The sequence below is a fragment of the Drosophila obscura genome, unplaced genomic scaffold, assembly GCF_018151105.1.
Source record: "Drosophila obscura isolate BZ-5 IFL unplaced genomic scaffold, ASM1815110v1 contig_25, whole genome shotgun sequence".
NCBI classification, from domain to species: Eukaryota; Metazoa; Arthropoda; class Insecta; order Diptera; family Drosophilidae; genus Drosophila; species Drosophila obscura.
In genome coordinates this window covers 2,595,206-2,605,176 of record NW_024542812.1, presented here as the reverse complement: position 1 = coordinate 2,605,176, position 9,971 = coordinate 2,595,206, and the positions used below count along the sequence as shown (strand labels likewise).

General features: G+C 44.1%; 3 protein-coding genes across 5 annotated transcripts; 1 reads left to right on the top strand and 2 right to left on the bottom strand.

Annotated features, from left to right (window-relative positions):
- The first annotated feature begins 1,300 nt into the window (after positions 1 to 1,300).
- LOC111071425 (histidine-rich glycoprotein) lies at positions 1,301 to 2,690 on the top strand. Its single transcript, XM_022362753.2, has 3 exons — positions 1,301 to 1,516; positions 1,740 to 1,801; positions 2,319 to 2,690. Exons 1-3 carry the CDS (start codon positions 1,496 to 1,498, stop codon positions 2,557 to 2,559), a joined length of 324 nt encoding a protein of 107 aa, XP_022218445.1. The 5' UTR covers positions 1,301 to 1,495; the 3' UTR covers positions 2,560 to 2,690.
- A 474-nt stretch (positions 2,691 to 3,164) lies between these two features.
- On the bottom strand, positions 3,165 to 4,013 carry LOC111071416 (cuticle protein 1). The gene is made up of 2 exons (XM_022362743.2): positions 3,880 to 4,013; positions 3,165 to 3,806 (listed from the first exon to the last, which is right to left on the bottom strand). Exons 1-2 carry the CDS (start codon positions 3,892 to 3,894, stop codon positions 3,330 to 3,332), a joined length of 492 nt encoding a protein of 163 aa, XP_022218435.1. The 5' UTR covers positions 3,895 to 4,013; the 3' UTR covers positions 3,165 to 3,329.
- Positions 4,014 to 5,977: 1,964 nt separating this feature from the next.
- Positions 5,978 to 7,774, bottom strand: LOC111071414 (endoplasmic reticulum junction formation protein lunapark-B). 3 transcript variants are annotated; one of them, XR_005968091.1, is made up of 7 exons: positions 7,647 to 7,774; positions 7,344 to 7,573; positions 7,133 to 7,265; positions 6,688 to 7,069; positions 6,440 to 6,619; positions 6,080 to 6,383; positions 5,978 to 6,022 (listed from the first exon to the last, which is right to left on the bottom strand). XR_005968091.1 is itself a non-coding variant. In XM_022362742.2 (6 exons), the coding sequence occupies exons 1-6, from the start codon at positions 7,671 to 7,673 to the stop codon at positions 6,166 to 6,168; spliced, it is 1,170 nt and encodes a 389-aa protein (XP_022218434.2). In that variant the 5' UTR covers positions 7,674 to 7,774; the 3' UTR covers positions 5,978 to 6,165. The 3 variants fall into 3 exon arrangements, 1 of the variants encoding a protein (XP_022218434.2); XR_005968090.1 differs by having other exon boundaries at positions 5,978 to 6,017; XM_022362742.2 differs by having other exon boundaries at positions 5,978 to 6,383.
- Positions 7,775 to 9,971: the final 2,197 nt, after the last annotated feature.

Here is a 9,971-nt window from a genome sequence, read left to right as displayed (position 1 = left end):
GGAGAGTTGGGGCAGAATGGGGATGGCGCGCGCCGCGCGCGCGCCCTCAGAAGCAAAAAAGCACACTGGCCTACATATACATACATCCATACATATTTATGTATGTACATGCACATATATGTATGTATATACCACCGAGTGGAGTAGACTCCACTCATGCTCCCAACTTTACCGATTCGAATGGTGAATGTTGTTAACAGTTTTGTTAACAGAGTTGCAACATTGCAGCGTGCATTAGCTATTTTAATGTTGTATCAGGCACAGAATGGGAAACTACGAATCGAACACCTGTTCAAATCGTGTGGGGCATTACTCGATTAGCGCTGTTACCGTTAAGTAATTGCCCCGAAATGCGTTTTATTGCAAATTTCATTTATCTTATGTGAAGCGCGTCTGGTACGTGTTTCGTGATTTGATAATGTCAATATATACATACATACATACATACATAAGACTATAAATACACATATGTACATATATATTGTGTGTGCTCTCTCTGTCTCCTGTTATTTCCATGCTGACCCATATTACCGGAAAGCAGTGCGACACCGGTAAATAAATACATAAATATGTACGTATGTATAGTCGGCTATTGTAGCATTCAAGGTCGTACGCTCAAGATGTTTTCAACCTGATATATGTAGAAGGGACTGGACTGGATTAGTGTGACAAGTTCGTTGTGATTCGATTCCGTCTCTTCTCTTCAACGTTCACTTTTCGGTAATGTTCAGTGATGATTTCTTCAGAAGGCCGCTAAGGCTAAGTGAGCCGTACCGTTCAATAGTGATGTCTGCATGTGCCTGTGCTACTTGGTCGTTCACTTGGAATGATTTCCCTTCCCATCCCATCCCCCTCCTTGATACTTCGGAGCACTGGCAGAGGGCCTGGCCACATTGTCGCGATTATGAAATTAATGTAATTTGTATCATATTACACAAAACATCACCGAGCTGCAACTACATCATTGTGTCTGCCGACGACAGTCAAAGTTCGATTGTCTGCGTCATCCAGCTGCGGCTGTGGCTGTGGCTTCATAGCTTCATCGTTTGCCAGCAAGTGAAGCATGGACAGACGACGCGACGTCAGCCCAGAGCGGTCCTAACCCTCGTAAACAGAAGCAGCCAGAAGAGTCAAAAAGATATATGCACATACATACATACATACATATATGAACATGCATACCCCGTTTATACATATGTAAATACATATCTGTAAGTTTGAAAATTTTTAACAGTCGTCCACTTTTGCTGTTGCTGCTGTCTTGCGTCTTGCGCACGCGTCCCCGTCACGTTTGTCTTGCGCAGCGCAGCGCAGTCGCCGCCGCCCGTGGCTCGACTCGGCTCGTTGTGGCGCCTGCATTGGGGGTACGAGTATAAAACAGATGGGTCGCCAGCCTGTGGTTATCAGTCAGCGGCAGGCATTGAAAGTGCTTCGGTTTTCGCCATTACAGTAGTATTTCCATTGAAGAAGAGTTTGTGATTTTGTTTGACCAAATATGTCCGTCCTGAAAGTATTCGTAAGTGTTAAACGCACAGAGGATCAAGTGCAGCAAGTGATTGAAGAAAGTGGTTAGATGTGATGATGTACATACGAAGGACAACGGTGCAGATAGAGGATTTGCTCTTCAAGTTCTGATGATTAAACTCCAGATTGGAAGATCTTTAGACATGAAGATCCATAAAGAAAAATTCCCAGCTCCAAGCTCCAGCTCATTCATCCTATTGCTTAACCTCTTTCAGATCATTTTCGCCCTATTGGCAGTGGCTTGCTGTGCGCCCAGCCCAGGCTTCTTCGGCAAACAGTGAGTATCTCTACTAAAAATATACTCGCACCCCATAAATAACCAGCGCGAGTCGATAAAATAGTGATTTCCGATTCGAATGTCTTTTTAAACGCTGGCAGTGAGATAAATATGAAATATTTATTCGATTATTGAGCAATCAAGCTCTGAGCTGATCGGCAATGCAAAAATACAACACAATCACCATTGAACTTACCCCGATCCGATTCATTTTCCGCCGCATAGGAATTTCCCAGGCTGCGATTGGCACTTAATTCATTATAATGCACACATAATTGCCTGACTTAATTGCAAATTCCGAGCATTGATCGCCGTGGTTGTTGTCTGCTGCCTGTTGCTTGCTGCCAAGTGACAACCGACCACTGCTCGTTGCGATCAGCAGGGTTCAAGCAACTGAAGTAGAGTTGACTATCTGATTAGCTAATATTCGAAGCGACGACGACTGCCAATTGCTCCCAGCTCTTGGACTTTACTTGATTTCACTTTCATTGGTTTCCCAATTCTCGTCAATTCGCAGTGAACATCACACGATCCACGTTCCATACAAGGTCCACACGGTGCACCACCATCATGTCCAGAAGATCCATGTGCCTGTGGTGAAGCACGTGCCCATTTACAAGGAGGTTCCTGTGCACCACGTCCACCACGAGGAGATCCCAGTGCCCGTTCATCACGTCCACCACGAGGAGGTGCCAGTCCATCATGTCTACGAAGATCACCACGATTACCACGGACACCATGGACACGGCTGGATCTAGGGCGTACATACATATGTATGGAAACATACAAAGAAACCCCCAACCCAACCAAACTCAGCCCAACCCTCCTGCCTGTAAATACTGTACAATTCCTAAGTTAATGATTGTAAATAAACTGAATTCGATTGTATGCTCTGAATTGGATTGGATCACATCATTCGGACAGTTCGTATCGGTATCAGTCACATGCAAGATTATAATTTGCAGTTGCACTTGACCTTGGGCAGCGTCTAAAGGCGGCAATTAAGCCGGAGTTTTGCAAGAACGACTTTCACAAAGCACTCACCCAACCAGCTCCAAGCTCCATCTGAGGTCAACCTCCAGCCAGCCAGCCAGCCAGCCAGCCAACGCTTGGTCTGCTCTGCTCAACCGACGTACACGACGCGTGTTGTAAGCCAAGGGCGGGGCACGCCACATTCCGGTTGCATGACAGAGAGTGGCACTCCGTACAGATACTCGCAGTTCCTAGTTCTCCCGCTCCGCTCCCGATATTCAAGCACGAGAATGAATTTCGGTCGAACTAGCGAATGTGAGGCTAGCCGCCTCACTCCATTCACTTCCCACTTTTGGTTGCCTGGGGGATAAAACCAGCTCTCAAGCTCTGATTCTTTGACCAACATGCATTTTATTCGGTTTTATGCGACAACAACAGAATTTGAAATCAATTTTCACTAATTGAGAACTTAGTGCGAAGCGTTAGGGGAAGCGTCGGGAAAGGGATAGATAGAAGAGTGGATAGAGACGATGGAATCCTCGTCATCCTGGTCGCTCTAGTGGCAGTAGGGGAAGTTGGGGCACTCGTGGGGAGAGACTCCGGCTGGGTAAAGACGCTCTGTCCAGCCGGGCAGCGGAGGAGCCGCAACAGGTGCGCCAGCGTGTCCGGCATTCACGTCGCAGTACGGATAGTTGGGGCAGGTCTGGGGATTGATACCAGCGGGATACTTGTCTCCGCCTGCAGCAGGCGCAGGTGGCGCATTCCAAGAGGGCTGAGGTTGCGGCTGCCATTGTTGCTGTTGCTGCCATTGAGGCTGGGGTGCCGCATTCCAAGAGGGCTGAGGTTGTGGCTGCCATTGTTGCTGTTGCCATTGATTCTGGGGGGCTCCCCACTGCGATTTGGGGCTGTGCAGTCGCTCATTATCACAGATTGGGAAGCCGGGGCAGTCCTGTGGGTTCACGCCGGCCGGATACTGCGCAGCAGGTGGATGTTGGGGCTTGGCAAGAGCCAAAGCCAGACAGGAGGCGAACAGCTGAATGAGAACCGAGATGATTGGTTGCGCCTTGGAGGAGGAAGAGGAGGCCTGGCGGCTTCGATTCACTTACCAGCTTGAAGAACATAGGGACGAATATAGGGGAATAATCCTTGACCAAATTGGACTATGAGTCGATGGCTTAAACTTCCAATTAGGTTCTGTTCCTGGTCAGCGCTGCACTGTTGCTGCGGTGAGCAGCCATCGGGCTTATATAGCGGATGCTGGTGCAGGCTAGAACCGAGTCGAGTCTGGTCTCACTCTCAGTTACAGTTTCAGTCTCTCGGTCTGAGTCGGTTTCACTTTCATTGGCAGCTCGCAGCGGCACCAGCAATTGCTGGTGCTGTGGTTGTTGCTTTTGTAGTTGACTGATCTCGCGCATATTTTACTTGATTGGCCCAACAGATTATTATGAGTCTTTGTTGCGGAGCGCGAACAAATAAATCGAACGGGGCCGGCTGGAGGAACGCATACGTATACGTACCGCCGGATCGAGAGACGGACATGAATGCAGCATTCATGTAAGGTAATATGCTTAAGCACTCGCTATGCGAACACATACTCCTGCAGACATACTCGTACTTCTACGAGTAGTATCCAAGGTGTATGAAGGTGTGTACACAGATAGTTTTGAATATCGAGTTACAGACATGCCGTCATTAGCAATGAACTAAGCCCCCGACTTGCAGTTTGGCCAAAAAGATATCTCTGGGTTGGTTTTGTATTTTGACAACTGCGCGTTGGCGTTCGGCCAATTTTCAATTTTCAATTCCCATTTGCCAGTCGCTGTTGTTTCTAGTTATTTTGCCGGCCCTTGTCTCGCCTTTGCCTATGTTGAGGATCAGTTCGTGAATCACTTTATTCAGAGCATTTCGGATAGGATCGTGTAAGAGGCCATCGCCTTGGCATGCCACATGCTGCCGACGCCTGCCTGCCTGCCTGCCCGGAAGGCAGCTCATTGGAAACTGGTTTTAGTGCAGCGAACTTGCACTAGATCTTACTCTTAATGCACAATACACGTATTCGAGAGGTGGCCCGAGGTGCACTTCTACTATGTTAGGGATGGGATAGGGATATGGGTTCTATACTCTATATTATATGGATGTATGTAAATATACTGCAGATGCGGTTAATCATGAGGATTTGAATAAATCGGACCTTTCTTGGAGTTTAATTATGATCTGTTTTTTCCATCCCTAGTCTTGGTTTCCTTTCCCCTTTGGCAATTCTGCCTTCCATAACCCGTTATACTGGCTGCTTTGGAGGTGATTTTTACCCCTCAACGCATGCGGAACTGGAGGTTGAAATTAACTTACGCACCAACGCGCGCACTACTCTGCGACTTCCTGGGCTGGCTACGTCACAGACACAGAACCGATGCAGAGTTCATTGGAAAATTCAATTACATGGCATGTAACTGGCAGTGCCACACAAATTATGAGCTAATCAGGCAGCAGCCATATGACACACATGCACATATATGCACATATGTGCATGAACATGTTATAAAGGTGGACGGGGACTGACGGACGTGCCCAATTGTTGGCAACGGTGTAACAGATTTAGTTTAATTCTTATAATTTGTGTTTGCCGCCAGCCATTGCCAGGAATTTGCGCGGGCGCGGCCAGTCCAGTTCAGTCTAGTCCCGTCCCGCAATCGCTGCCTGCCTGTTCTGGTCTACGACTTGTAGGTGGTCGTCGCAGTCGCTAGCCTGCCTAATGCGTTGTGGTACGTTGCTCCACCGCCAGCCGATCGATCTTGTTAGCCTTGATCAATGGCCCGGAAAAAATAGAATAGAGAATAATAAAAGCCAGCGAAATTCAAATGGTTGACCGTTCGCAAAGTGCAGTCTTTGTGGCCAGTCCCGAGCGCGGCACAGCCCTGGCTGGACCAAAAGCATCCATGTGTTTGTTCTCCAGCTTGTAAGTTGATATGGGCTAGTGCTGCTGCTGTTGGGTATATCGCGACTGTTTTCAAGTATTCCTTTTTTGTCACTCGGCGCGTTTTAAATTATTATGCCATTAGTTGTCGCCTTATTTTGTCAAGACTTTAATTGTCTACTTCCTTCTATGCTGACAGCTCCAGTGCGAGCACTGGGTGTGTTGCAAGTCCAATGCATATGGCGGTGTGGTGACTTGATTCAAAACGATTAGAGAAAGCGGCTGGACGGAGTTTTAGATGCAACTTGCAAATTGTATTCAGTTCAATATCTGCACTTTAACAATTCTATTAAATTCAACCTAACAGAAGTAAATTTTTCAAATTTTCTTACCAACAAGGTGTTAAATAAGTAAACTAACAAGCAAACCATGTTTAAACATTGCTTAACTCGCGCCTACAACAGATGATGGCGATCGTTTAGGAGCTGGATGCAGCTTCAACTTCAGCATCCGCTTTGATATCGGCCACCCCAGCAGCTTTTTCAGCTACAGCCTCGGTAGTTTCAGTCTCCGTTGCTCCTATTTCCGTCACCGTTGGTGCACTTTGGGCATTGGAAGTGGCCTCAGCCTCGTCCTTATCAGTGTCATTTGTAGGCACATCTTGTAGCAGAGCCCGGCGCGTCAATTGCTCTTTATCTAAAAGATAACATTCTGTTAAAGAGTCTGTTGTACAAAGAAACTGGAAACGGTACCAGAGTCGTAATCATCTGATGAATCGCTGTCGGAGCTACCGATGCGATTGTTTGACGTTGGAGCTTGCTGATTTAGGGAGAGACGAGGAGCCACTGGTCGCTTTTTGCGCGCTGGATTCAATGCATTGCAAAAGGCACAACGAAATGAAGTGTAAACATATTCATCCTCCGGCAGCATACCTATTGGAGGAACAACAAAATTTTCTGACTAGAGTGACATGGACATGGCAAATCAATTCAATTCTCACCGTTATGGCCATCGCACTCTTTGCAGATCATGCCGTACCGAATCGGAGTGTCTCCTACAATGAAGTCTACAATACGGTCCACTGCGCTGCGTGACCGGCTCTGATCGACCACGGGAAAAGGCGTACGCCGACGCATTTCCTGCACTGTGCCCACATTCGGAGATGCTGACGTCATCGACTGTGTCGAGCTGTTTAGATTGTTGTTATTAACGTTGCGGTTGCGGTAGACACTGCTATACGGAGTCAACGATCTCTGCTGCGTACTGGCTCCTGGCAATCTTGCTGCAGGCTGTGGCGTGCGTTGAGGCTGCATTACGGTGGAACGACTAAACGACTGGTTTAGTTTCTTGTCGCCGAAGCGTTCCAGGAGATTCACTGCCACCTGGTAAAGAAAATAGCGATAAGCCAAGAAATTGACATATAGTTGCCATACGGGCTGCACTACCTTGTAGGTCTCTTTGTCCATGACCTGCTCCAATATCTTTTTCTTCTTCTCCTTCAGCTGGGCCAGCTTATCGCCATTTTTGTTGAGCTTGCGCTGAAAGTACCACGTAAACATCTGCCGCATCAAGACGATGCTAGTGTGCAAAAAGGCAGAGATTTGTTTTGGCGCGTCATTTCAGTGATCTCATCACCAAATGGTGATGCTTACTCACATAATGGGGAACAGGAGCAGCGGCACCAAGTACACGATGCGCTCTTTCCAGGTCGGTGGAAAATAAAAGCAACACCATAGTCCAAAGCCGACGATGTATGCGCCAATTGTGATGCCAAGGAAGTTTGTGACGAAGCTCCGCTTCCTCTCTTGCGTATTAATCATGTACTTTTCCAGGTCTTTGATCTGTACCTGCAGTCCCTCCAGAACCTCCTCCGTCGATTTTTCCTTCTATAATTAGAATCATGGGCACGTCATATTTTAAAATCCATGCAAATGTGTTTTTTTTTTGCTCAAAACGCACCCGAAATTTCGACAAAACGAATCCCATCTTTAAGTCTTTGAAAAAAACTGGGAAGGGATCAAACGTAAAACATTTATTTTAATATTTTTTCTAAACAGCGGGCTGCCTTGTTGTTGTTTGTAAGTCAGATCCAGTGTGACTAGCCCTCAGAAATATACCGAAATATAGCTTTTCACTGTCAAAATATACCGTAAATATACAGAGGGGAAAACGAATTTAACCCATTTAACCCCGCTCTTTTTAAACAGTTGAAACACTAACCTTATATTATGGATATGTGCCAGTTCATACAACAAATACTGATTTTTCTGTTGCAGCACCCCAGGGCCTTCGGCTGGGTACGTATTTATACTTACTGTGCGTGTATGCGTTATAGTCGGACTTGGTTGCATCCAAAAATAACTTGCGTAACTTTCTTATTATTTTCTTATTTTCTTGCTTTTTGTGCAAAAAAAATGTCCAGAAATTATAACTTTTCAGAAATTAGAATATTCTAATATCCGAACTTCGACTGTATTAAAATGTAATGTAATAAACTTAGCATGGTTTACCTTCAAACAGTTTTGTGGGTCACAGTCTTAAGGCTCATTAAACTAGTCAACACGACAATTAGGCTGTGGCCCAAAATGACTTTTTCTTATAGATTTCGGGGTTTACAAATTTTTAACGAATTTCATCATTTTTTTGCGATATTTTTTGCCGAAATTTTAAATTTTAAAACTCGGGAAAAGTCGAAAAATAGTTCTTGGCATGTATTTTTAGTTTTAGATATACGCATTAATTAGGAGTCGTATAATGTATTGTTCATTAAAAAATCTATGAAAAGTTCTATGCAACCAGATATAAGATACTTAAGTTATTTGAAAAATTGAAGCACTACCTCTGAAAAAACCATGAAAAAAATACCAGATTTTAAGAATTCTTAAAAACAAAACTACACCATAAAAAAATGAAGTACTACAAAAAAGTCATTTTGGTTCACAGCGTAAATAAAAAGTTCAATTTTGTTGAGTAGTGTTATGGATTTAATATGCAATATTCATATTATACTGCCAATTGGGAACAAAGCAAACGAAAAAGGGTTGTACATTTGGTACCTGATCGCGTTCCTTTGTTCCCAATGGGCAGTTGAGGTAAACCGTTACTTTTGCAACAGATTTTATATCGAAAAGTATTTTTGGGTACAATAGGAAAATGTTTATTATTGATGACAGGCCGTCTGGCTAAATGGAGGCGAAGTCGGGTCTGGCGTGGATTTGGCGGACTCCCAAGATAAATATAAATGTACGATTCTCAAATTTAACAAGATCCCACTTCAATACCTAACTTTCTCTGATCACAAAAATAAAGTTTTCTAAAAACAGGAACGCTAGAATGGGCTTGGCTTGGTTCATTTTTTAGCCAAACAATTGTATATCAAATACATGTAAAACTTAAGCAAGTAGTAGCTTAAAATAATAGTAAGAAAAATAGTCCGTGGAGGGAGGAAATTCTCCGAATCTCTCCAGCTTGTAGCGGTTGACATTCTCCAGGCTACAAGGTATCCTATCTAGGGCCAATTTATGACGTTCCTCAATTAATTGGCTTGAAATGAAAATAAGTTGCGACGTTCCGTAAGATACATTTGATACATTTCCGCAACATGCAGCATTGTTCTGCAACTTTGGCACGGAATAAGCAACGCATCTGAATACCTTGGGAAAGGAAAATGGATGGGACTTGAGATATTGTTTGTAATTTCAGGCTCAAATTAATGCACAAACTACTCAGTCTCTGTTTTAAAGACATTAACGAAATTTTTCAGCTCACGGGTACCAATAATAGGTATCAGAACCGGAATAAATGTTTTTATAAAACACAAAAAATATGCATTAATAGGTAAAAAATATGTCAATCTAGGATAAAATCATTATTAATGTTTCAATGGAGCTTGGAACAACAATTTAACATCAATTAAAGAAAATAAGGTATACAAAAGTCCATGCATAGAATAAACTTGGTTGACCAGCAACTAGGACGACACTTTTAGTCAACATTTATGCCTTGGCCGTTTTTGTTTGAACCTTTTATGTAAGCAATCCAATGAAAAAGAGTTCTGAAAATTAGCCAATCCTGAACAAGATTGATTGAGGAATTGAATCAAATTATTTGTTTAGGGCTGAAAGGGCCAACTAGCTAGTAATATTAAACGGAATATCAAAATCAAGGAATATCAACGTCTTGTCGTGTCCGTCAGTATATTTACGGTATATTTTGATAATTGAATGGTATATATGGGTATATTTTTGTGGGTCAGGCGGTATATTTTATTGATAAATCTTGTGG

Bases quoted from the DNA above. Each gene is read 5' to 3' on its own strand.
- LOC111071425 (XM_022362753.2), top strand. From the start codon at position 1,496: ATGTCCGTCCTGAAAGTATTC. The intron at 1,517-1,739 runs GTAAGTGTTAAA...AACCTCTTTCAG, and splicing joins TGTCCGTCCTGAAAGTATTC to ATCATTTTCGCCCTATTGGC. The intron at 1,802-2,318 runs GTGAGTATCTCT...GTCAATTCGCAG, and splicing joins CCAGGCTTCTTCGGCAAACA to TGAACATCACACGATCCACG.
- LOC111071414 (XM_022362742.2), bottom strand. From the start codon at position 7,673: ATGGGATTCGTTTTGTCGAAATTTCGG. The intron at 7,574-7,646 runs GTGCGTTTTGAG...TTCTAATTATAG, and splicing joins TCGTTTTGTCGAAATTTCGG to AAGGAAAAATCGACGGAGGA. The intron at 7,266-7,343 runs GTGAGTAAGCAT...TTTGCACACTAG, and splicing joins CTGCTCCTGTTCCCCATTAT to CATCGTCTTGATGCGGCAGA.